The sequence below is a fragment of the Empidonax traillii genome, unplaced genomic scaffold (genome assembly GCF_003031625.1).
Source record: "Empidonax traillii isolate 1590-97213 ecotype Southwest subspecies unplaced genomic scaffold, ASM303162v1 scaffold113:size1526484, whole genome shotgun sequence".
Taxonomy (NCBI): Eukaryota; Metazoa; Chordata; class Aves; order Passeriformes; family Tyrannidae; genus Empidonax; species Empidonax traillii.
Genome location: NW_020955306.1, coordinates 1,385,635 through 1,412,424, shown reverse-complemented (window position 1 = coordinate 1,412,424; position 26,790 = coordinate 1,385,635). Strand labels below are relative to the sequence as shown.

Below are 26,790 nucleotides of genomic sequence, written 5' to 3'. Positions count from 1 at the left end.
AAATTTCGTCCTTATATCTGGTTTAAACCTACCCTCTCTTTGTTTAAAACCATTATCCCTTGTCCTATCACAAGTGGTCTTGATAAAAAATTTGTCCCCATATTTCTTACAAGACCCCTTATAAAGTACTGGAAGGCTGCAATGAGGTCTCTTAGCCCTCTGATCATCTTCGTGGCCCTTCTAACAGGTCCATGTCTTTCCTGTGCTGGGGACCCCACACCTGAACACAGCACTCCAGGCAGGGTCTCACGAGAGCAGAGGGGCAGAATCACCTCCCTCAACCTGCTGACCATGCTTCCTTTGACAAAACCCTTGGCTTTCTGGGCTATGAATTTGCACTGTCAGCTCATGCCCAACTTTTCATCCTCCGGTACCCCCAAATCCTTCTTATCAGGGCTGCTCTAAATCTGTTCATCTCCTAGTCTGTACTGATATTGGGGATTGCCCCAATCCAGGGGCAGGACCTTGCACTTGTCCATGTTGAACTTCATGAGGTTCACATGGGTCCACTTTTCAAGGACAGATTTCTCATTTCTCATTGATTTTTTTTGTTCAGGTTTCTTTATGTATAGAGTTGGTGTTGTGTTTAAGAACAGGTAAATCCTTTTATGTACAGCTTGGGTTTTGTTTCTGTTTTTTTGTTTGTTTGTTTTAGTTGGTTTTTTGGGGTTCTTTTTGGTTTTTTTGTGTGTGAGGAGTGGTTTGTATGTGTCTTGATTTTGTTTTATATGGATATTTTGTCACTCCCTTAGTTTTTTGTAATTATAGTCCATGGGATAAAGAGCATGAACGTCCTAGACATATGTTGAGAATGGCAATGTCATATTCATCAGATCATTTTAGGTATTCAGTAATCATGTCTCACAAAATAAAAATCACTTTTGTACTTTGTTATAATACTTCATTGTAATTTTTATTTTCTATAATGGACATCATCTATACTTAGTGTACTTGTAGCACAATTCAGTAATGTACAAATATGGTGGAGCTGGTCTTTCAGAAGGTAAACCCTCTATCTCCACTGAATGACACTGGTCTGTTTTTGTGAGGTTTTTTATCTGCCTGTTTTACGTTTTCCTTATTTTAATGTAAGGCCAAACAACATACACAATTTTTCTAATTTATTTTCACTATTATTTAAAACAGGAACAAAATTATTTTCTATTTCTTAGTCCTGTGTAGTAACAGGAATTTTCAGTTAGTGATCTATAAAGATTCTTTCTTCCAGGTCTGTAAAGTTTAGCTTTCAGAACTAGTCATCCAAAGTGCAGGGAGAAAGCCTTTCACTGCATGACAACTTCAGGCAGTTTATAAAACAAGATGTAGTACTGGAGATTGTCTTGAATTTTTAAACTAACTGACTTTATTTTTACTGAAGAACTGTTTAGGTATTCATAATATTGCGAAGCCTGTGTCTTCAGTCTGCCATGGAGTACATTTTCTTCTACATCCCAAAGTGTTATATGAAATCTGTACATTTGGCCTTCAGGAAGATAAGAATGAGGTACTGTGTTTAGTAGCTGTATTTATAAGTTGATGTGCACACAAGGGTGGTGTTGATATTCTCCACAGTGGTCTGAGACTTACCTGAAGTTTTGATTAAAGATGTTTTTTTTTAAATAGAAAAGCTATGCAAATAGTGAAATCATAGTAAATTGAAAGATTTTGTTTTTTTTTTTTTTGATGAATTCAGAGACAAGATAATATAGGTATAGGATGCGATTAACTATAATAAAGACCAATGAAAATGAAATAAGATATGGTTTTTTTTCATCTTTTCCTGTAATATATTTGGCCCTAATAAAATGTGCATATAGTGAAATAGTATGTATGCTGCTTTACACTTATGGGAGACACAAACTTTGAAGTCCCAAGTCTCTGTAAAAGCGCGGTGACCTCTGAAATGGTTGAGGAACAAAAAAACTCTTTAAATCTGCAATGTCTTTGCTATAAACTTGTATTTCATCACTAGAAACACATCTGTGTTTGAATATAATTACCTGAGTATTATAAAAGTGTTTTATAATATTATAGAATAGGACCAAATTTCCATTGGGTTCGTTTATATGCATGACAGCTTAACATGTGTTCACTATTTCCTAGCTCACATATAGAGCTAAGTAGAGAGTTGTGAGAGGAAGAAAAAATTACCTAGGTTCTTTGCAACTCCTTTGTAGCTGATCTGTGATGTCCCTACAGTCAGAGGGAAAGAACACTGACTAGCAAACTATTAATTTATTTTCAGCTTCTCTCCCGGAATGATATTTTTTTTAAACACAGCACTATGCACAATTCTGTTTAGAAGTGATGTTTTTAGATCTGAGCATTTTAAAAGGAGAAGTGAAATATCTTTAATAATGCACTACATTTTTATAGTTTGTATGTAATTTATCTTTTGCAAGGAAATCATTTATTTTGACTACTCCATTGGATGCCATATGGAAAAGACTGACTGTTTTCTCTTAGTGGTTGGTCAAGCATAAGAAATAGATTTCAATTGATATGACTGGGAATAAAATGCCCCAGAAAGACAGGATTGGGAAATAAAAGAAACAGAATTTCTTTTACCTACAGGATAGAGGACCAATAGGTGTATAATTTTAAGTAATGATTTAATTTATTTCAGAAAAGACAAACCAGAGTTCTATGGGGAAGATGACTGGGTGATATTTAGGCAGAACTATTTTGTGTATTTCCTCTGAGAGGCACTTTTAACAACTTAATCTTGTAATGTGTGATGTGTAATGTTGTAATGTGTAACTGACAATTTAAAAGTAGCATTCTGCAGTAACAATTTTTAGTCTTTGAGACTTTTTGTATAACATTCCCAATTACAGTGTTAAGGAACTGACTTAGACACATTGAAGGTTGCATTAGTGGTTTGTATTTTTGTGTTATTGAGCAGGTGAACTCAACAGCCAAGGCCATTCTGATACATTTGTTGCAAGGACGATTAATAATGGCAGCATTGACTTGGAGCAAGTTTATTGAGGCCCTCGGTCCTGTCGTTCCTGTTTTACAGGTACTTCTAAGCACTTTAATCTGAACTTGATGTACGAAATCATGTAGATCATGTTAAATAACAGACAGAAGTAGGTGATGGAAAATAGATTAACAGTAGTATACCTACAGACTTGCTTTATCAGATGTCAAATGGAGAAGTGTTTTATAGGGGTCCTTATATCAGTCAAAGTTAGTACATTGAATTTGTAAACAAATTTTAGCCCGGTGTTACTATAGTATGAAATTTGAAATGTTTTAGTACAAATGAGCAAGCACTGACTGCAACTTAAATGGTTTGAAGATATGAGTGGATAATCCAAGTACAGATTAAAACATTCATGCTTTTTTAAATGAGTTAATAATTATTAGAATGATTGATATTCCAGATTAAATAAGTGGGGATTTAATATAAACTGTAGGCTAAACGTGAGAAATTTTTGTGAGTAGAATTTCCCTCTATTCTATAGCCTATTATGGCTATCTACAATAGATATTTGAGTAGGGCATACCAGACGCCTTTGTTTATCCAATCCATAAAAATGTTACTCTAATTTTAAAAGGTTTGCAGTATCATTGCGTAACATAACTGGTTGTGGTTTGTCTTTTTGTCTGTGAAAATGCTTTGACAAAGACCTGTAGATAGATAGAATTTAGTGTTGTGAAGTAACTTTCTTGTAGGGACTGAATTCTGTTTATTAAAACGGAAACTGGTCTTACAGAACAGCATCATGTTAATATACTGAAGGGTAAAACTTCAGGTCAAAGTACCTCTGGGCCACGTTAAGAAATCTTTATTTTTATTTGTGGACAGGATCATTTATTAATTTTTAAAACTGTTTGCATAGAGGAATATTAATCTGCAGAATTTGAATACTTTCTAAAAATTTTTTTTCTGGGTATTGTTTCTTCCCCACCCTCCCTTAACCTCTAAAAAGGGAATTACCTTGTCTAATTTGCTAAGTTAGTAAGTGGATTTTTTTTTTTTTAATTTTGGAAATTTTTGTCATTTTCCTTAGGGTTATGCTGACACAAAAGATACTTTGGGTAACTGCATCCTCTCTCTGAGTGAAACAACTTCTGACAAAGGAGAGGGTACTCTCCCTAGAACTACTAGACTACAGGCTGCTCTGCGCCTTCTCTTCTCAAAAAAGCAGTTGTAAGTAGTGCTTGGTAGCATTTCAGCATGTCTTCTAATGCTGATGGCATTGAAAAAACAACTGATCATTATGTATGGGTTGATTTGAAAGGTTGATTAATATTGAGTTGGGTGATTACTCTCCCTCCCCCCCATTAATTTTATAAACTAATTAATTTCTAACTGTACAACCAAAGTTCTCCACTATGAAGGCTTTATATATTTATTTTAATTATTTACTCATTTAGGGTTCGTTCTGTAGCACCTAAACATTTAGCATTCCATCTTTTGAATGAAGAAGGGGCAAACCTGAAGCGCCCACGTGTGGATGGTAATGTGCTTTCCAGCATTACAAACTTATTTATTATAGAAAGAGCTATTGAGCTAAAATTGGATGATAAAAAGGAGTCAGTAATTAAGGTGAGTAAACTCTGTCTAAATTTTGTGTCATTGATGAGCTCTTCTACCTACCCAGTCACCGAACTTTCAGAAGTTTACAGTATTTCATACAAATCGGCTTGCTTCATAAAAAGAAATCTCTTGTTCTTTCTGTGTGAATTTTAACAGTACTTTTTATGCTACCTTATGCAACAATCAGAAAAAAAAAACTTCCTTCTTTTCTTCTCTTCAGAGAAGACTTGAGTGCTAAGAACAAGGCCTGCTTTGTTTATAATAATTTCCTTGTGGATGGATAGAGTCTGTTTGTTTTTTTTTTTTTTCTCACATAGAGGGTTTTTTCCCCACAAAATCAATATTTTAACAGAAACAGGCACAAATAATTTTTGATATGTTATACTCTAAAACAGATCAGAAACTTAGGTCTGTGTTTTCTTAATATTGTTGCTTTTGCAAAGTGAAAAGCAAATCATGAGTATTTTTCCTATGGGAAAACTTATATTTCTCTTTTGTTTTTCCATTTTTGCCATCTCCCCTCCTTTATCCTTCCTTACTTACCCTCAACGCTTTCAGATTAACAATATAATAAACAAATGCTAAGATGCTTGTCCTGTGAAAAAAATTATTCTGACAGCTCACTGTACACATGATTTATACTCTTTCCCTACATCCTGACCATCCATTTCTCTAACCCTATTACCAGTAAAAGTTAGTCCCCTTCAGACTTGGAAGCATGTGTAGCATTTCTGTGTAGTGTTGAGCTTTTTGTAGTCCTACTGAAATTAAGCGTTATTTGTTATAAATCTGCATCTGTTGTGCACTAGAAACTATTGGGCTATTCTATTACACAGGTATTATTACAGATTTGTTGCAAAAAGATTATAACCTAACCCATTGCTATTATGTGCATGTGGGATTTAATCAAATACCTTCTAATAAGAAATTTAGATATTTTTGTTTTCTCATTTCTATTAGGAAATTTGACTGGTTACTTTGTGTCATGCTAGCATACTGGATACATTTCTAATGTAGTTTTACTTTTAGGCAGAAACTGTTGAAAAGCTGCATGATATCTTGACTTCTGATGCTGTTGACCTAGTTTTACGGAAGTCTGCAGCTGAGCAGCTCGCTGTCATTTTAGAAGGTAACATTTTTCATAAAACTTGTATTCATGTGATGGTCATTCGTGAGCTTGCAGTTTTGCTGCATTTGCTGTATGCTTCTGCTGAGGGTACTCTTTGTAATTTTTGTGTGTATTTTTGGATCAGAATATTAGCGTTGTTGTGGATGATCTTCCAATTCACAAAAAAAAAAAAAAAAAAAAAGGCTTTGTTGTTGTTTCCCTCAAGAATAAGAAGTCTTATTTAAATAAAACAGCTCCCTTGGGTAGTAGAGGAGTAAGCTGAATTCTGTAAGCTCTGCAAGGGTTTACTTTCTGCTTTTCCTTTTTAATGTTCATCGGTTTATTGATCTGTTTCAGAACTACTGAAGCTTCCAATTTTTTCCTATTGTTAACTCAGATAATCTTATATTTTTATATAATATATGTTTTTGCTGGTGGTGTTTTTTAATTAGAAAATTAATTCTTAGGTTATGCAGGATAACTAAAGGGGTTTTAAACTTAGTGAAGAATCACAGGTGTTTTTTGTAGTTGTATTGTGTTACTCTCCTGGGGAGAAGCTATGAATTCTGGTAAAGGAGATATGATTGAGTTAAGATGCAAGTAAGCAATCTTGCATAGAGCATTATTTCACTCGGGCCAGAGTCATAACTGTAGAGTTTCAAACCTTGATGTTTGTACTCTATGTACTCAAATTGACTGAAGGATGTTTTCTTTAAGGAATTTAAATTCTAATGGCAGAACATAAGTTTTTCACCATGAGAAGGTGAAATCTTAGATAATATTAAAATTAACATCTTTTTTTGTCAGGAAAATGATCACAAAAATGAGGAAATATCTACTTTGTCTCATAAAATGCATTTATTTATGGCTGCCAAAGTTTTCAGATGTTTCAAAAATGAAACAAAGCATAGCATGAAATTGTAAAGGAAAAAATGCAGCTTTATCAGTACAAATTTCGTATGAAGGATCACTTTTTAGTTATTAAAAACAAAACAAACACAACCAACTCAAATTACATGCTTTTTTGTTGTTGAATATTCACAAACCAGGTACTCTGAAGGGTGATATCACTGGAAAATACTGTCATACCATTTTCAGTTCCATATTAAATTGTTAAGCAGTTTTAAAATACAATAAGTGAAATCCTCATTTGCCTGAAATTGAGTTGCACTGGGAATTACTGTAATTCTTGAACATAAAATATTTACAGGAAGTTATGTAAGATATTTAAGAATCTAGTGTTCAAAAGGCTACTATAGCCAGATAACAAGACTTTGAGGAGGCCTCCCTGTAGAGATCTGTACTACTGCTTATTGACAATTTTGGAAACTTGGTCTCAACAGCAAGACTTTGTGATCTTACAGAAAGAAGTTCAATATTAAATTTGTGAGGAACCAGTCATCCTTACTCTCTTTTGTTTTTCCTACAGATACCAAGATGCATGAAATTGTGAAAAAGTTGGGTGTGATAGAAAAGATACTGGCTTGCCTTAATGAGTGTGTACATGTGGATGGCAAGGTAAAACTATTGTTGCAGGTTCTTCTGCAGGCTTTGTGCAGCATAACAGTAGTAGATTTTGCCTTTTTCTGCACTTGTAACACTAGCTTTTGTGCATTAATACTGCATTGAATACAAATGCTTAGTAACAATTGTAATTGCAGTGTATATTTTATTCTCTTTCTGATAATTCTAAGATTCTCCTAATGAGAGAAGACTGATTTGCCTACCTATGAGAAGAGTTAGCCAGAGAACTATGTATAGTATGGTTCTGGAGTGTACCAGAACTTCCCTGAAGCTTTCTCAGTACAGACCGGAAGAAGTTTATTGACCTTAAAAAAAAAAAGAAGTGTTATGTTAGATATCATAATCTCTAAACTTTAATTCTTATTTTTTAATTTAAATCTTATTGTAAATGTGTCCTATTGACTTTTAGGTATAAGTAATATTCTGACCAATAGCAGATCGCCTCACCAGAGAGGGTCTTAAAATATAAGATCCTATTTAGAGTTGAGTGTGTATTTGTTGTAGATGATGGAGCTTTCCATTTTTATAATATGTCTGATGCTTCATTTTTCTCTGGAATTCATTCTTTGAAATCATTTTATGCAAGCACACTTGGGCTGTAAGGTGGTCAATGTAACTTTGGTGAATAAACCGTTTGCATATTTCTTGGCTTGCTTGCATAGTATTGTTATCACAGTCCAGCAGTCCAAACCTTGAGTTCTTTTAAGAATTTTCTGGTCAAACTAGTAAAAATTGCATTCTTCTTCAGAAATGGTAATTTCTTTTTCCTAGATAATCAGTGACTAAGATTATTTTTCCCTGTAGCATTAAGGAATGTCTTGTCCAGTTTATGAAAGCTTGTATACAAGTACTTTTGTAAACCACTCAAACACAGTTGAAAAAAAATGAAATATTGGATTCCTCGGGTTTTTTTGTGTTTTTTTTTTTTTTTTTAATACCAATTTTTTAGTATCTTACCTTCTTTAAAGAGATGAAGATTAATGCACCTATTGTTTTGGTTTGGGTACTGAGTAGATATTGCTTAATACTACAGAAGTACAGGCATGGGAAATTTATTGCCCTTAGCAGATCATTCATAGCCAAGTAAAAGTCTAGGATGAGCTTATTGTTAGCCCTTTATAAACTTTAATTTAGTCCAGGAAGGACTCAACCAACACCTCTCCAGGGCCTGTGATGTTAGAACACTATCCTGAGGGAATTATCCAGATTATGGATTATGGTTCTCCTCTCAAATGATTTTTTTCTCATTTCATTCTAAAATCAATAGCAAAGAACAAACAACAAAAAATCTTATGTGTTCTTAGAAAAGTGGCTACTGAGAAAAGGATAAAAGAAGTAGTAGACAGAAAAAGCACCATTTAAAATAAGGCTTTATATATAGCTGTGCAAAAGACTTTCTATACTAAATAAGTAGGGCTTTTGTTCATTGAGTATTAAACTAAACTGTATTTTTTGATTAAGTTAAAAACCCAAATTTTAAAGGCACAAACTCGTGGGCAAAGTAATGATACTTTGAAAGAAATACTGTCTTCTCATTCTTAGAAGCTGGGACTTTGGTCATATTTTTGGTCATTCACTGAGACTTTTAACTGTTAGTAAACAGTTAAGACCATTCTTAGGTCTTGTGATCCGAGAGGCTGGGACGAGAAAATGAATGTGATATAATAAATTATTTGCATTAAAAAAAATTAATAAACTTACATGGTTGTAAATATTTAGGGTTTTTAAAAATCCTTCAGCTCACATATATCCTTCTTAAAAATACATAATTTGAAAGCAAATGTTATAATTGTGTTATGAAGCCAGAGACCAATAAAATGACCATCAATTAATAATAAAATAAGCCCAAAAGAGAATAAATTTTTTTTAATGAATATACAGTTGTCATCTGGATGAAACATGCTTGTCTAAGGGAGTTCTAGGCTCCTCTCTTATAAATGATGGAATATATTGATTAATGTCATGATAGTTTGTATTAAGCACTTCATAGTAGATTATATTAAAAGTTACTTCTATTTAATTTTTTTCTCTGTTCCTGCAGCTTATGGAATCCATAGTGTTACCATGTCTCATGCTCTTACGCAAACTTGTGTGTGCTGATCCAGTTATTCGCCTGTCCCTAGCACAGCAATCATCTGTACTGCTTTTGCTATTCAGAGGTAAAGGTTGCATTTTGACTGTAGTACCTGTGTGGAAAGGTGGTTAGATGTTTAACCAAACACCTTCTTAAGAACTTTGGGTCACTTCAGAGTCTAATATTTAGAAGAAAAATCACTGTGTGCTAGCGATATCCATGTTGAGTTATCTGCTCAAGATGTTGGCAAAAAAGTGGAACGCAACTGCTTTTAACTGGTGTCCTATGTATTATTGTTAACATTTTCCTAACACATTTTTAATTGTCTTTATTTTATTCAGTTTCCCTGATACTCCAAAGTGATCATGCTGTTTTAACTGAAACTACAGTATTGCTTTGTCTTCTGTTGTTTGATGAAGTAGCAAGAACAGAAACATGGTATGAAAACCAGTTATACTTAGTAGCATATTCTCTATTCAAATTTTTAGGTTTTGATTGAAATTAGTTTTTATATATCTCCAAACAAGTTATGCCCCAGACTTTTATAGATCCAAAATCACATATTTATAGTCCAAACAAAATTGTTTCAACACTTGGGTTACATGCTTTGTAGGTCTATATGGCATATTTTTGCAGTATGAATACCTCAGTGTTAATTTGAAGTTAACTTTATTTTTCAAAAAACCCATATTGGTCTGTAATTCATCTTTTCCATAAATAGAAACTACATGAATCAAATAGCTATCTATTTGATTCTACCTACCCTGATAGATAATCAGGGCTTTTTTTTAACTTAGCTTAATTAGAATTCTGTCTACTTTGGCTTTTAAGTGTGGCAGTTGTCTTTAAAAATGTCAACTTATATTTTATTGTTTAAAATTTGCATATACATGAGAGAAATATGTTTTTAGAATTCACACACATGAAATATACTGAAAAGAATTATACTGAATATACTGAAAAGAAATATACTTAAAAGAATTATAATGCATATTTGTTTCTAATAAAAAAAGGAAACAAGCATGTGGGATTTTAATGTACAGTAAACCTGCAACAAGTATTCCATATGTGTGTGATCTAAGAACTATGTTAATATTGCAAAATCATGAAGAAACATTCTTTATTAATACAAAGTATTCATCAGTGGGTGATTAAAGATCTATCTGAAGGGAAAAATACATCTATATCCAAATAATAAGGAAATGATGCATGTAGCATTAGGAGAAAATCAAATCTGAAAAACGAGCATAATAATTATGACCTAATCTCTTGCAGGGCTGATGGTATAACCAGTAATGATACTGGAGTGCCTACCTTTAGCTTGCCTGTTGCTGTTGTTAGAAGGTACGTGTGGTTGGTGCTTTTTTCGTTGGGTTTTGGTTTTGTTGGTTGTTTGGTTTTGTTTATTTTACAGTTTACTTTGCTGCTTTTCATTTGGTGTCCTTCCTGAAGTATAGAGGTGGGAGAAGGAAGAGAAAGCTTGGATTTAACATCAAAAGTTGTCAACATTTTTAAATATGAAGCTTTTTCTCCAAGTTTTTTTTTTTCTGAAAAAGGAATTTCAAACTTTATTTGTAAGCTTAAAAGCTAGCTCTGCTAGAAGATTTAATTTAAAAACAAGCAAACAAAAAGCCCTCATTGACCACTTTTAAAAGTTATTATTGCTCTGTGTGTTTTTCTAGGTATCATCTTCCAGTCAGGATCACTGCTCATCATGCAGTTAGCCCTAACGCTGTTGTGGTGCCATTGTCTTCTGAGAGCTTGGCTATGAAACCTGTGTCAGATATGCTTAAAATGGCTTGGAATCTGTCCTGGTACCATGGGATTGAAAACCTATTGCAACTGATAGATTATGAGAAGGAAGCAGAAATGTAAGCCATTTTATCTTTCATTTTAAATCCCAATATATTTCAATTAAATTAGTGTTCCATCAAGTTTAAGTAGGTTTTTAACTTCAAGTTGTTACTGGTTTGAGAACGCCGTCCTTTTAAACATCGCATCCCCAGAGGATGAAGATATGTTGTCACAGCTAATTTTTACCTAAATTGCGTTTATTCACAAAGCCTAGAACATTTATTGATGGTTAGGCTAATATCAAACAATTTGAAATGGGCTCTGTGGCTGTTGTTCCTTGTAGTTATTGTGGTTTTTTAGGAAGCCACCTGTCTTCCCCCACTATATAGTCCACAACTAGAAAGTTGCATGACTTTTTCTTTCCTTGAAGATTTAAATTTCAAAGAATTATTCTTTTTCATGGCAATACTAAGAATTAGGGTAGGTAATGAAGAAAATTCTCTTCTTCTTTCTTTGGTTAGCTCTTGATTGAGCATGGTTTCTCTCTTTGAGACTATTTTGTATACTGAAGTCGATGTCTCAGCAGATTACTGATTTAATATAACTGAAATTCTTGTATCTATATCTCTGTCCATCTCCACATTTTTTTAGGTTTTGCTTGTGTCCTTAAAGAGTCCTACAGGTTTTATTAGTAAAAAACTGCCATTGGAAACTGCAGGTATTGATTTGATAAATCATTTTAAGTGCCCTCTGGCAAAAACAAAGCAATTTCTGAAAAAGAAAACAGGAAAATAGGATAGAACAACTGACCGACATATGCAATAACACGGAGAAAAAGTTTGTTACAAACAATGGAAATAGCACCTTTTAGGTAACTTTTTGAAAGGTGACAGTTTTCAAAACAACCAAAACACCCCATGATTTAAATGTGTTGACGTTTTTGTTGTTGGGAGGTTTTTTTGAAGAAAGAATTGGTTAACAAAAATAAATTTTTAAGGCAATTTCTGTTTTGTCTTCACATTTAAACAGGAAAGGGAAGAAGTCAACATTCTCTGAAACAGATTGTAAAGTTAGTGACTTTTAATAATTTTTCTTTATGCCTTTTCAGATTTTTAGACTCGCTAAAACTATCCTCAGAAGATATTCTTATACTGAAAATATCTCACACAAACTATGGACTGCAAGATTGTCTTAATTCAATCATTCAGGCAGCATCCCACAGGGATGTTAGGACTGCTGTTACTAGGCTTAGTTTCTATGTTCTTAATGACAGACTTGCTTTAAAATGCAGTTCTGGGTCTTGTGGAACCACTTTAAAGAGCTTTGTTTGGCAAAAAGCAATAAACAGGTAAGCATATTGACTACAAATATCCATTAAATATTGTCATGCTAAAATGGTAACATTCCTACTTTTCCTATTTAAAATTTCTGGAATTGATATATATGCTGGGGTTCACCAAGCTGGAAAGCAGCTTTCCGGAAAAGGACCTGGAAGTCCTTGTGGACACCAGGCTGAACATGAGCCAGCAATGTGCCCTTGCAGCAAAGAAGGCAAGTGATATCCTGGGCTACTTTATGAAGGGTGTCAGCAGCAGGCTGAGGCAGGTGATCCTTCCCCTCTATTCAGTACTGTTGAGGCTACATCTGGAGTGCTCTGTCCAGTCTTGGACTCCCCAGTATAATAGAGAGTCATATGGATAATACATAGAGGAGAGAATGAAGAACCACAGAGATGAGGGAAGACTGGAGCATCATTCCTATAAGGAAAGGATGAGAGAACTAGGATTGATAAATCTGGAAAAGAGAAGACTCGGAGTGAGCAGTGTGTAACAAGTACCAGATGAGAACGTAGAAAGAAGATGAGGCCAGGCTCTTTTCAGGCAATGGCCACAAGCTGAAGCACAGCGGGTTTCTGCTGAACATCAGGAAATACTTTTTCACTGTGAAGGTCACCAAGCACTGGCACAGGTTGAAAGAGAGCTTGTGGCATGTCCACCCTTGGAGTTACTCAAAAGCCACCTGGACATGGTCCTGAGCAACCAGCTGCAGGTGTCCTTTCATTAGCAGTGTGGCAGGACCAGGTGACGCCCAGAAGTCCCTCCCCATCTCAAAAATTACGCGAATTTGTAATTTACATGCACAACACCATCAAATATTTGAAATGTATTTAAAATAAGGATTGTTTAAAATGCATAGGTAGGCTTTGCTATTATTATTAAATGCTATATTTAATAGCTAATTAACTTTTTCTTTCCTGTGACCTTTTACTATACAGAATTACATGTTTACTATGTATAAAAACAATTTAAAAGATACGTAACAATTTTGTATTATACTAATACACATATAATATTATAATAATTTAATATAGTCAATATTTATGTAAAATTATTTAGATATATTTAAGAAATTACATGTATAATATATTAGTATAATTCCGTATGTGCTATATGTGCATATGTGTAATATACAGATTTGCTCTATATGATTTCACACTTGCGAGTGATTTCAGTTCTATTAGCCTGAGATTTTAAACTCTTTTAATGTGCTACAACTATGAAAGTGTGTTTATTTGCATTGCAGGTTTCTGCAAGTGCTTCCAGCTTCTGTGGAGGATGAAAAGCTTTTAGTAGATGTTTTAAGGTTTTTAAATAAATTACTTAGAGAGCAGAAATCAAGTCTGGAGTCAGACCATCTAAAGTGGATCTTGAAATCATTGCTTAAAAATGTAAGAATGGGATTGTATATATTTATATGATTTGATTGACTATGTAACTATACTTGCATACTATAGAGTTTCGTAAGATTATGCTTAGGCACATAGCTACATATATATTATCTATTTAACTGAAAGGATAAGGTTCCATACAATTGTGTTGAATCTTCTGTTTGGCAAAAAGAGATAAATGAGCATTATCTGTCTCACATTAAGAACAAGAACTGAAAGTTAGGATGGAGGTTTCTGCTTTCGGTGTGTTTGTTCTGACTTCAGATGGTTATAATATGTCTAAGTAAAATATTTTATAAGCACAAGGAAGGTATTATATGAGCGTTATAGTTTAGTTGCCGTAGGTAAAATTCGTGTGTAATATTTAAAGAATGGAATTTTTTTTTCAGTTTTTCTTGACTCCTGTGCTTTATGTTTGAGATCTGTTCATTTAAGATGTGAAAAATTGGAAATTATAGAAACAAATAGGAAACGAGCATCATAAAGCAATGTAAACCAACATTTATTATATTTATTGAAATATAATAATTCAGTATTGCTGTATAAAAACAATAGTTAAATGCCGAGGTTTAAAGCAGTGGCTGCAGTTTTAGAAGTTTGTAAAGTACTATTCTTTACAAAGCAAGGCCATCCTGCCCACACGCAAGATCATTCATGGTCTTACAAAAGTATCTTATGTTAAATATAGTCTGTCTGTGCTTGCATTTTCCCATTTGAAAATACAATCTAAACATTTAGGAAAAAATGCCAGCAGACCGAATTTCAATTCCTTATAGACTACAGGTACTTCAATTTATATCGCTAGTTGAGCAGCCTATAAATTTTTTTAAGTATGGCCCATTCAATTTATTAATATAAAATCTTAAAACCATTTGATAAAAAGTCTTTCAAGCAGCTGAGACATACAAGATGTAACCTGAACTAATATTGCTACTATTGTGTTTTCTATTTTTTTGGGATCTATTTTTTGTTGCAGGTTGTTTCTGTAAGTAACTTTGAGTTTTCTTTCGTGCTTCAAAATACACTGTATTTAATGCCAAGAAATTTTAAAATCCTTAACAGTGGACTCTGTTATGGCATTTAGTAGACTCAAGGTTCGAGTTATTAGTAACTATAGGAATTTTTCACTGTGCTTTTAATGGAATAACTTCTTAGGAAAATAATAATGCAGTTTGTGATTTATAACATGTAATTTGCAAGTGTTCAGCAGAAAAATGTCTTTAATGCGGGTATTAAAATAGGGTTTAACCAATGCACTATGTAACTGTATTTTTATTTGTTTCTTTTAGAAGCCAAAATCCCTTTTGGGCCTCCTGGTGCGGCCAGAATCCCAAGTGCGGGATGAAATAGATGAAACACAGACTGCTGTCAGGCAGCGACTGGATAAGGAACTCATTCGTCTTTTCAACACGTTATTGGTTTGTTCCATGTCAGTGGCTGACAGGTACAGTGTAAATGGATCTGCCTGTGTAATTCTGACTGGGGATTATAACACCTATTGCTGCTGAATTTCGGTCAGAATTTGAATATAATTATGACTCAATTGTTCTGAACAGTAAAAATGTAATATACACTTCTTGAAGTGAAGATAAACTTTAGGTAGTCCTTTTCATAGTAAAATTAGGAAGTTGTCTAGGAAACTGGAAAGAGTATGTGCTAGTGGTCACTTTTCAGCGACTTGATAATTAAATTAATTGCATGGAGTAGATGGGCTATTTCTTTTTCACTGCTAAAAATTTGCATGAGCAAATGGAACTTCATTGATTTTGTAACTATATTCATAGCAAAGTAAAATATTGAAATATTTTAAATATGAAGAAATGTTTATATTATTTGAACTCCTTTTTGGCCTATTTAGGACAGCTACTTTTATTATCAAGTTCCAACCTTTTTCTATTAATTGAGCAAACACAGAAATTGTTATATTATTTTAAAATCAAATTGCTCATAAAACTTCTCCCACACTAAATCTCTCTGTCCAAGTGTATTCTAAAAGCTACTAAAATTGCAACTTAAGATAGTATTTATTTATTTAGGTGCCACAAGATAACTATGAAGATACTTTCAAAATGTTACCTTCTACGTTATTTGTAGATGTCTGTTTTCTAAAAATTTTGACAGCTGGAAAAGGGGCATATTGTAGAAATCCCTGCTAGTTGTATCTTACACACATGTATTTTTAATTTATATTTATTGTAGTTTGTGGGAAATATTTTAAAACTTGTCTATTGGACCAGAACAAACATAAGTGTAACAGGGCGTTCACTTAAGAGTTGGACTCAATGATCCTGGTAGGTCCCTTCCAACTCAGAATATTCTGCAATTCTGTAACTACTGAGCTTTGAGCTTTTCTCATTGTGTCATCTGTCATCCTCAGTCTCTTGGTCTTTATTGAACATGCTCCTTAATAACGAGAGTTGTGTCTCATTTGTCTTTATTTTAGTTAAGCAGCCCTGTTGTAATCGGATGCAATATTATGTTTTCAGAACCTGAGTGAAGATAGAAATACCAAATTTAATTCCGTGTTATTCTCTGCTTAACACAATGTTAACTAATCGATATGCTGAGCCCCACAGACTAACAGTAAGAAGAATGAGGCCTTGACCTCTTGCAAAATGCATTGTATGAGCTGCATGTTGAAGATTCATCTTTTTTGGTTTTTTTGCAATTAAAGCAGAGAGGGCTTGGAACTTGCTGGCTGTTTCAGAACAGAGCTCGCTCTGACGCTGCTTCAGTGCTTAAGGCTAACAGATGCACCACATTTTTATGGACTCCCTTCACTGGAGAGAACATTACGAGGAATGGTTCATGTTACTGCGCTTCCAGGCTGGAGCACCTATTCTGCTGAAGTTGAACCCATCGCAATTTGTAAGAAATATTTAACAGGTCTCCTTGAGGTAAGTAGCCTGTGTTCTTACTTAGCTTTGGGTTTGAATGCTTGTAAAGAACTGTGTAACTAATGGCACTATGCTTTTTACAATGTACTTTTAGTAAAAGTCATCCACTAGGAATAGGTATGGGAAGGATGCTTTTTCCTGCCAAGTAAATAGAAAAAATATGGAGACCACATTGAATGATGTGTATCTATAGTTATGACGATTGATTGTAGTGTATGTGCTTTCATCACTGGTTTAAGAGGTAATTCAAAGTGACTTAAAAGCAATATGGAAAATTAGTGGTGTTTTTAATTACTGAAATGCTAAGAGGAAAAATCCCAGATAATCTCCCACAGGCAAAATCCATGTGATGAAATGTGGGCTGGGGAAACGGGAGTCCATAAGATAGATTGTTAACACAGAGAAAGCAGAAAAGAGCCTGCAGTTGTTGGGAAGCCAAAATTTTATTTTTGTTTTCAATGTTCTTATTCATTTCCTAAGTCTGTGGATGTGGTAGACAACTAGTTTTTGCTCCTAAAATTATATATTTTGAAAATTCCAGTCTTCTTAAGATTATAAGTAAAACATAGTTCTGGCTTTCTCTTTGCTTAACAGAAAGGTAACGTACACTTAAAAGTTTTCTTTTCAGTTTCAAATACTAAAATCTATTTGTTGTACTGGTAGAAGCTTGAAAATCTTTAAGGTAGTTTTAATTAATTTGTAATTCTGAATCGTGTGAATAGAAACCAGGTAAGTGTCTGGAGGAATAGTCTGTGGATGATAATCATGTTTCTGATGAAAAAAAGATACAGTGTTTTAGGGGCAAGTCTTAACTTTCCAAGTTTTCCTGATGAAAAAGAAATAAATGTTTTAGACCTATTTGATTAGCTGAGCTCTGTCACATGAAGTCTACACTAAAAATGGCACCAAGGTTATAGATGTTGTCATTCAAAAGATTATTATTGGATAAAATAATAATAAACATGGAATGAAATCAACTAGTGATGCATAAGGTCTATGTGCAGAAGAGTTATGCAGTTTTATTTGGCTCAAATATGAAAGTAAATGTAGATTTCTTTTTTGGGAGGAGGGAAGAAAGTGGATTCAAAGGAATTTTGGTTGAATGGGACACTGGAAGAAAGAACAACAGCAAAAATGCAGAGGTTTAGATTGCCATGTTTTGAGAAGACAAATACATCTAGAAGTGTAGGTTTTTAGATTATTATTTTTTGAAGTACTTTGGGCATGTTTTGTTGAAAGCAGCATGCCTTTTATTTTAGTATGTGTGATTAGATATTTGGTCAGAGAGTTTATTTTACGTTATGTTCCACTGACCTTTATTTCTGTTTATTAGTATTTGATATAGAAAGCTGATAAATTTATTCCAATTCAAATCACAATAAAAGATAAAAATTATCCTTTTCCTTGAACACAGAATTTTGAAAAGAAATTTTATTTTTAATTCCAAACAGCAAAAGAAACCCTGGGAACAATATCAGGTCCATGATAGAAACTTCCAGTTTTCTATTTCAGTTTTGTACTTATTATTAAGCTTGACTGGATTCTTCATTTGAATATGCAAATAAAACCCACAGATCTTCTGAAATTTAACTGTATGGGAATGATCACATGACTGAATGATTCAGAAATAAAGAAATTCTTATAACTCAGCTGAAAATCTGTCATCTTTTCATGAGTTTAAATTATGATTTAGTGTGTAAGGCAGTTTGTACTGTCTTTGTATACTGCTTACAGTAAAGCTGCCGTGAACTTGTACCTCCACTCCTAGGTCATCTCGTCGTTTTATGTTGAATGGGGGGGAAATGCCATGTCCTTCATGGGAAAAGGTGTTACAAAAAGCACAGTTCTTTGCTTGCTTCACTTGTCTCATGAAATGATGGCTCAAGCCAAGGATATGGTGAGTGCATTACAGTTGTCCTTATCTTGTCATTTGTGAGGGCTAGGCACAGATATATTTTAACTCCTAAAGTTAAATGAGAATTTTCATACATGATGGAGAATATGTCTTATAAGTGCTGATCTCATTTGGCATATAATGTCAGATAAACGTACAGGATAGAATATAGTATACAAGAAGGCTGAAGAATCAGTTCTAGCCTTACTGAAATTATTTTGTAAATAGTTCTCTGGATTTTGTGAGGCCTTCTTTCAGAATAAGATAAAGAATATGATTTTATTTTTATAAAAAATGAAAAATCAGGATTTTATGTGGTGTGAATATATTTAAGGATTTATAGCATCACTGTTTCTTCAGTATGCAGATAACAGGCTTTCTAACATGTTTAAACATACGTGTGTGTATTCTTTCACTTGTGTATAAGTATGTATACATGAAGGAAGGATTGTTGGATTAAAGGAGCTATCTTTTTTTGCTTATCAGCAAAATTCATATCTGTTCTTTGTGTTCGTGTGCATATTTTGCACTAGATTTTTGAGAGTTTTGGGAAAAAATAGCCCTCTTCCTGAAGCAGTTAAAGCAAATTCAGCAATTAAGTTCAATTATTTTAGAGAATTAAACTCCACTCCTTTTAATATCTCTGATAGCCTTTCATTATGATTAACCATACATGTAACTAGAAATAGCAATATACCTACTTCTCCATATTCCACCTGTGTTTCTTCAATTCTCTATTCCTTTCTCAGGATATTAAGTACTGACAGAGTTTATTAAAATTGCAGGGGGACAGAGTGTTACGTACACTGCAGTAAAACTGCAGGCTCCAAATAATTAGATTATAAATACATAGATGAAGGAGTGAACTTCAACTGATTTTTTTAAAATATCATTATTGTAGAATAATGTATAGTAGCATAATGATGGGTGTAATTTTCTTGTGTTTCTGAATCATAATCTGTCTATACAACAGTGTTACTGTCTAGACTGTATTAATAACTTAAATTCTCAAAGAAACTTTAAATCACAATCACGTGATTTAGTGTTAAGTCCTTGTGGAAAGAGAAATAGAGAATTATCCATCCACTATGCAAGCAATGTTATATAAAACTACACTGGGTAACAGTTACTTTAAAAAAAGCTCCTAACTTAAAATGCATAGTCTAATGACTTGCAATTAAAACTAGTTAAGGCATTTTTTTTTCGTATTAGTATTAGCGGTATAATGAACTGTTTTGTTTCTTTGTTATTCGAAGACCCACCTTGTTAAGTCAGACATAAGATCCTTTACCTTATACTGATGGACAGAAGTTACTTACAGATATTTGTAGGAGTACATGAGAAACAGAGCATATACTTAGGAGGTACTAGAATTACTACAATGTTTTGTTTGTTTGCTGTGGTAACATTTCACTGGTTGTACTTTGTTGACCTAATTTTTTATTTAATTTTGTATTTTATTCTCCCTCTCCAAGTTCAAACTACAGCACTTTTTGTAATTGATATTGTATGTATTGAGAAAATCCCTGCAAAATACTTTGTGCCAAATTAAACATTAGTTATCTAAATGAAACATTAGTCATCTACTGTGTAAAAATATGCAAGACAGATTATCAAAGGCACATACATGAAATTTTAGTTGTCATGATTCATTATGAACTTAATGCATTGTTTGTGCAGTGCCACGGTTAAACACAGCATTTTGCAGGTATGGTTAGTTGGTGTGGTTTTTTTGTTTGTTTGTTTTTTTCCTGAGCTAAAGAAATTGATTTGCGAAGTCAAGTACCATTTCATGGAATCTGCAGCTAATTAGTATGTGGTAGTCTGCAAGACTTTAATTATGTGACAGGTACATGTGTTGCCTAAAATTGAAGAAAAAATTCTCTGGACAATGTTAGTATAGAAAGGTAAAAAACAGTCCTTTAATAAGATGTTTTAGGTGCATAAAGATGGCATATGCACACATTCCCCCCCCCCCCCCCCCCCCAGCTTTTAAAAACTTAAAGTATCACCTAATTATAGTATCTAACTATTACCTCATGGGGATATACTCAGCCCAAAAAATTGTCTGTCCCCCAGGACCTTTCCACAGACACATCTCCCAGAATTGGATTGGTGGTCCCCAAAAACAATACTTCATCCTATCTTCATCAACTCCCTCTGTCCTGCTTGGACCATTTTCCAGGCTTCTGGGTCCTCTTGGACAGTTTTGGCTAGGGTTATATCAAGGAATGTGCTTACTGTGTTCTTTAGGTACATCTACAGATTGCATGTTCTTGCTAGAATCTTTATCCATTGAAATCCTTGAGAAGAACACTAAACAATATTTCAAGGATTTGGTACAAAGGATGATTTGTTACCACTATTTTAAAGTGGTATTATTAAAATTCTGTGTGCTAGGATCTTGAGATCTTAAGGATCTTAAGGCATCATGAAGAAAATAATGAATTATGAGCCAAGAAATAATAGCACATTATTATTTGGTAGTTTTCTGCACATTTAGAAGAGAGGAAGACAGATGTTAAAATACGCAAAAATAAAACAGGTAAGGAGTAAATTTTGAATGGAAATAATTATTCCAGTGTTTCAAGAGAAATATTTAATCTCCCTTTAGCACTGGTGTCCTCATTCTCTGAAGAAGATACAATTTAATTTTATCCTGTAGGTAAAGCCAGCAGGTTAAGTAAGTGTTTATAGATGCAGAATCTTTTTCCTGGAATATTAGTATTGTGGGTGTTTAAAGTGCTTTAGTGTACAGGTGATAGCTCAGGCTGTTGGTAGACCACTGTGGATTGAAAGATTTATAAAATAATTTCTTAATTTGTTTTCTGTTTTCCTAATCAGGACTGGATATCTCTTTGGTCTTTGCCTTATGATAACGGTGAAGAACAAGTTCTCTCTCATCTAGGTCTGGCATGGCTGGTTCCTTTATGGGTAGATAGAGACCCTGAGGTTAGTTAATGCAATATTAAGTTCATATCTTATTTTGACCCTTAAACATTTGGAAAATTTTTGTTTCAATAATTTATTTAATATTGAAACTGCTGTTTTGAATTATTTAAAATGTTACTGACTGTAGCCTAAATAACAGTAATAATACAGTAGAGAGAGTGTTTCCATATAAACATCATCTGAAAAGTCCTTTCCTGCATCTTCTATGCTTTCATTAGTCACTCACAGTCATGATTCATAGGCAGTTTTCATTGACATTGCTGTTACATAGCTACAAAGCAGAAACATTTATATGAACTAAAGATTTAAAGCAAATGTATTTGATGCAAATCTGTTAAATTATATGAGTTTGCTAAATCGAACTATTTTCAAGGGGTTAAATATGAAGAATATTAAAGACTATCTTATAGATTTTTGAATACCTAAAACTACTTTAATTTTGTTGTTTTGCGTACACATAGTTGTGATTATGAGTATAGAGCCAGAGAAATATGGGAAAAGAGGTTATTTCTTTTTAAATTATTCCCTTAAGTTCCAGATTCAGCTGATACAACTTAATGATTAAGAAAAAAAGTGTTGCTAATTGTCATAAGAAATATCACTTTGTGTTCTGCTTATATGTACTAGGTCAGATTTACAGCACTTGGAATTGGATCAGCTCTTACATCTCTTGAAGCAGGATGTATTGCTTTAGCAGAAAGTTGTCAGAATATTTCAGGAGGCCTGTGGGGAACAGTGATAAACATCCTCCTGGATCAATCTGAATGTAGCATGGTACGCAGGGAGGTACGTTTCTTCTGTCCTTCTGCTGTTGTAGATTGTCAGGTTCTCTTTTATTATGGAAGAAAAAATTTTGTTGTTCTCTATATCTATTATCTGATGCTCCACAACACCTGTTGCTTTAAAAGTTAAACACTATCTGATTAAAATATGTGTTTAGCTTCTTGTTTAGAATTACTCAAGAAGGAACAAATACAGATTACTTACTTAAAAACAGAAATTATGTAAACAATACAGGTAAACACATAAAAGCTTCTAAGGCTTACTTAGGCAAATAAATAGGTTGCTAAAGCATAACTGATTAGCCCAGATTTTAATGGCTGCTTTGTTCCATTTTTAAATGCTCTGGTATGAACTTATCACCTGATCTGCATTAAATATCTCTTCATTGCAGATTCAAGTAATCCAGTTGGTCTAAGTACTAAGGTTTATTTGTGAGAATTGAAAGTTTGTACTCTGGTAGAACAGCACATAAAACCATATAATGATGTATTTAAACTCTGTACACTTTATTTGCAACTTTCTGTCATCTCTGTTAGGTTTTTCTTCTACTCCAATCAGTAAGAAATAAAAACTGACAAACTCAGTAACCTTGTTTTTTTCCCGGTTCTATTGCTCAACTAATTACATTTTCCAAAGTAATATTTGAATTTTTATGTGCAAAATGCTTTTGAGAATGCGTGCTTCGTTATTTTATTTAACTTCCAAAATATTGTCTCTCAATTATAGTCTCGTAAGAGTCAGATTATTGTCAAAAGATTGACAAAATATAAAAAAGGGAATTTCAATTCACACACAGACATGTGAAGTGTGTGTAATATAAATTAGAGAAACAAACATGCCATGTATTTAGAAAGGAAAACATTTGAAACATGTCTGTGTGTCCGAGTGTTCCAATTATTTTATAACAATTAAAAAACCTTCAAAAATATGAAGCTAATAGAGAGTGGTCATAAATAGTTATCTAGGTTTTTCTGTTCAGGAACTTTTGCCCCTAGTACTTTGTGTTATGTGATGCTGTTCAATAGCATTGACTGTTCTGGAACAGTGATGAAAGGATATAATAAAAAAATAAATTTTTTTCCTAGTGATTTCTGTTCTGCCTTTTCATTGTCTTTTTTTCTTAACAGCCTGCTCTTGTGTCATGCCCTAGTGGCATATGTTGTAGGTAAAGTTTGAGGGCATTTAAGTTATATCCTTCTAATTATTTTTTCCCAACATGAACATGAGAATTTTTTGTGTTTCAGCATACATCTAAAGCAATAGAATAATAATGTAGGCTGTACTATTCAATCTGATGTGGACTTTTTGAACTGTGATAGCTAGATGGCAATATTGATGCTTTAATTTCTTTCAGGCTGCTTTTATTCTACAAAATCTCCTTGTGATTCCAATTCCTACAGAAGACATGAAAGACTGTATTTGGCAAGTGAGTGACTATTACATTTGATGAGAAAGGTCATAGTGTCACAGAGAGATGACATTTGATATGGAAACTTGTGTCAGCATACCTATAAAATATGAACTTAAAAAATTACATGTCTAAGGTTACATTTTGGAAAGAGAAATAAATGAATAGACAAACTTCTTTCAAACTTCCAGCAAACTGAATAAAAGAACGAAATTTAGTTTATGTATATGCTGCATATCATGAATAAGGTATCATTGAGCTCCTAGGAAATTGCCTCATTTATTACATTTATTACTATCATTACAGTTTTAGGATAGAAATTGATCATTTATTTTTGTCACACTTGGAATGTGGATAAAACACGATTTGAATGGTTTGAGGAAATTTTGAGAATGTGATGTTCATGAAATGTTTTGAAAGAAAGATGAAATAGTTTGTTGCTTAGTTCAATTTGAATGCTTCTTATAGACATAACCTTTTGCTCAAAGCAGGGTGAACTAGAGAAGGTTGCTAGGGCCTATGTCTATTTGGATTTTGAGTCTCTCCGAGGATGAAGACTCCACCACTACTCTGGGCAACTTGTTCTAATGTTTGGCTAGCCTCAGAGGGAAAAAAGTTTTTTCATAGTTTTAAATAAAATTTCCTGTATTTCAATTTTTCCTTTTTGCCTTTTCTCCTATCACTGGGTACCAATAAGAAGAGCCTGTCTCCCTTTACCTTCTCTTATCAGATATTTATGCAAACTGATAAGATTCACTGGAGACTTTTCCAGTTCTGCTCTTGAGTCAGCCATCTCACTTTACTTTCAGCAAGTCTGGTCCATTGTACGTACAGATGTTTGGATCTTAGTTTCCAATTTTTTAAATCTTAGTGGCCTTGATACCTATGTACATACCTGTACACATTCCAGCTGTTTTACTAGGACAAGTTACCTATGATTAGGCTGCACCAAAAATCAATTATGCTATTTCTTGCAGTGTTGAATTTTACAGAATGTCTTTTCTGTACACAAGATCATAAAGGAAGATATGAAAGCAATTTTACAAATCTGGTCCTTGTTTCAGTCTTATTACGTTTAATTTAGTGATATAAATATTAATTGTTTATAATATCAGGGGATTTACAAAGAGGCAGCCATTGTAACTTCTCAATACAGACTTTATTAAAATTTGCTTTTTTAGTCTTTTTAAATAAAATTTCACTGACTATGGTGAGGTGACAAAAACTGAATCCAGTGCAAAACTCTGGATGAATTCCAGAGTGATTAAAAGAAGGGTTGAGTCAATGTGATTCTTAAGAAGTGCAATTTAATGGAAATTACTCATCACTTAATAAGTGTTCATGTATTATCAACACTTTATGGTAACTGGTAAATGAAACTGTTCAAAATACAAACAACAATTAAAACTAAGATACCACTGGGATCAAATTTGATATTTTAGAGTTACGTTTTTCCCTTGAACTGAATGAGATGGTTTGTCTGTTTCCTTTAATGACACCAAGTTTGGTTTTATTGGGAAATAAACTTGTATTCGGTGTAAATGGAGGGGTTGGGGGACTTTTACTCTTATCTTAGTAAAAGTGTGCTCTTTTTTCTAAACAAAACTTTTTCATTACTTGATATCTGTAAGTTGAATTAAATGAGAAATTAAAATTGTACTCATATATATATATACACACTTATACTGTTTTAAAACCATTCATTTATAGCTTTTCATGGGTTTTTACTTAGCCGTTAGCACACTTCTCAGGAGCTAAATAGCTACTTTCATTTTGCTAAATCATGACAGTTTTTAAAAAAATATTATGATTTAGCTCAGCCTTAAAATTTGCATTTCATTTTTGGAATCTATTAGTTGCAGCCTGTAAAGCAGTATACTCACACATGCATAGTATTATCCTTAATTAGGATGGGGGGGGTTGTCAGTTTATTTTGTGTAAAACATTTCTTTAAAGAAATGATGTTTGTGAATCTCATGTCTTCAGGGTCCTTGTGTACATGATGAAGAATCTGGCCTCTCTCAGACAGGAATCCCTGCACTGAAGGCCCTTTTGTATCACTGCCAGTTCTATGAACATGTGAATCAGATGGTGAAACACTGTTACCTAGGATGTTATATGTTTGATTTGAATTCTTACAAGGAAGACAACCTCAACATAGAAAAAGGTGTAACTGGTAAGCAGTGTTAATGTAATCTTGTAGTATTTTAAACCTACTTAAATAGCTTCTAGTTTTGAGTAATTTACCTCCAATAGTTCTTAATAAAAATAGAACTGAAAATATATAAATCATGCACTTAAATATGTTGTGAAGTCAAATTATTGCTCCGAAGATTTAAGTAGATAAGTCACTAGTTTAGCATATCTCAGAAACAGGTCTGAGCTGTTACTTAGACCTTCAAAAAGTTGCAAGTGGAAAAGATGTAATTGGTTCTGCAGAACATTTTCTTGTCCATCATTCTGGGACTAGAATACTTTTAACAATTGTCACTTTATGACATTCAGTACAATGAAAGTTGAGGAAAAAGAAATATATGGACTATTTTAAGATTCCTGTTTCTTGGTGTGTTCAAAACTACATGAATAGACATGGACTCTAATGTGTTGAATTTAGCTGCGTTCTAAAACACTCAGGTGTAATTTAATTCATAGACTGATCAAATGTAATACTCAGGTTGAATTTATTTATTTTTAAGCTGTATACCCTTGGAGTATCTCAGATCTAACTTTTATATTGACTCATCCTTTTCTGAACAATATTTCTAAGGCTTACTGTGGTGCATTGTGGGAACACACATTCTTGTTCAAATATGTTTTATAATCTTAAGTTTAGAAAGCTAGAGAATTTCTCAGAGATCAATAAGTAAAAACTTTCAAGGGATGAAAAATTAAATTAATAAGTTCCTTTTTGTTGTTTTCTTTTTTGTGAGCCTAAATTTCTGTATTTCCATCTTTTAAAGCTGCAAATTTAAACAACTCTTTTTAAGTCTACTTCTGATAAACTTAGCTTACAGAAGCATGAACAGAGGAGGAATCTTATTTTCCCAGCTAAATTATGACTTTATGACAGACCCAAGGA

At 33.3% G+C, this 26,790-nt stretch overlaps 1 protein-coding gene across 2 annotated transcripts in view; it reads left to right on the top strand.

The window, feature by feature from the left end:
* RTTN (rotatin) overlaps positions 1-26,790 on the top strand; it is a 76,543-nt gene that overhangs the window by 21,503 nt on the left and 28,250 nt on the right. For both annotated transcript variants that reach the window (XM_027882877.1, XM_027882878.1), the window contains exons 15-33: positions 1,379-1,504; positions 2,906-3,022; positions 4,020-4,159; positions 4,387-4,558; positions 5,579-5,678; positions 7,087-7,175; positions 9,223-9,340; positions 9,597-9,693; positions 10,531-10,599; positions 10,938-11,126; positions 12,158-12,397; positions 13,633-13,777; positions 15,067-15,221; positions 16,455-16,674; positions 18,443-18,571; positions 21,413-21,520; positions 22,148-22,306; positions 23,658-23,729; positions 25,698-25,887. In XM_027882877.1, coding sequence (XP_027738678.1) covers positions 1,379-1,504; positions 2,906-3,022; positions 4,020-4,159; positions 4,387-4,558; positions 5,579-5,678; positions 7,087-7,175; positions 9,223-9,340; positions 9,597-9,693; positions 10,531-10,599; positions 10,938-11,126; positions 12,158-12,397; positions 13,633-13,777; positions 15,067-15,221; positions 16,455-16,674; positions 18,443-18,571; positions 21,413-21,520; positions 22,148-22,306; positions 23,658-23,729; positions 25,698-25,887 — 2,635 coding nt within the window. The remainder of the gene's footprint in view (positions 1-1,378; positions 1,505-2,905; positions 3,023-4,019; positions 4,160-4,386; positions 4,559-5,578; positions 5,679-7,086; positions 7,176-9,222; positions 9,341-9,596; positions 9,694-10,530; positions 10,600-10,937; positions 11,127-12,157; positions 12,398-13,632; positions 13,778-15,066; positions 15,222-16,454; positions 16,675-18,442; positions 18,572-21,412; positions 21,521-22,147; positions 22,307-23,657; positions 23,730-25,697; positions 25,888-26,790) is intronic.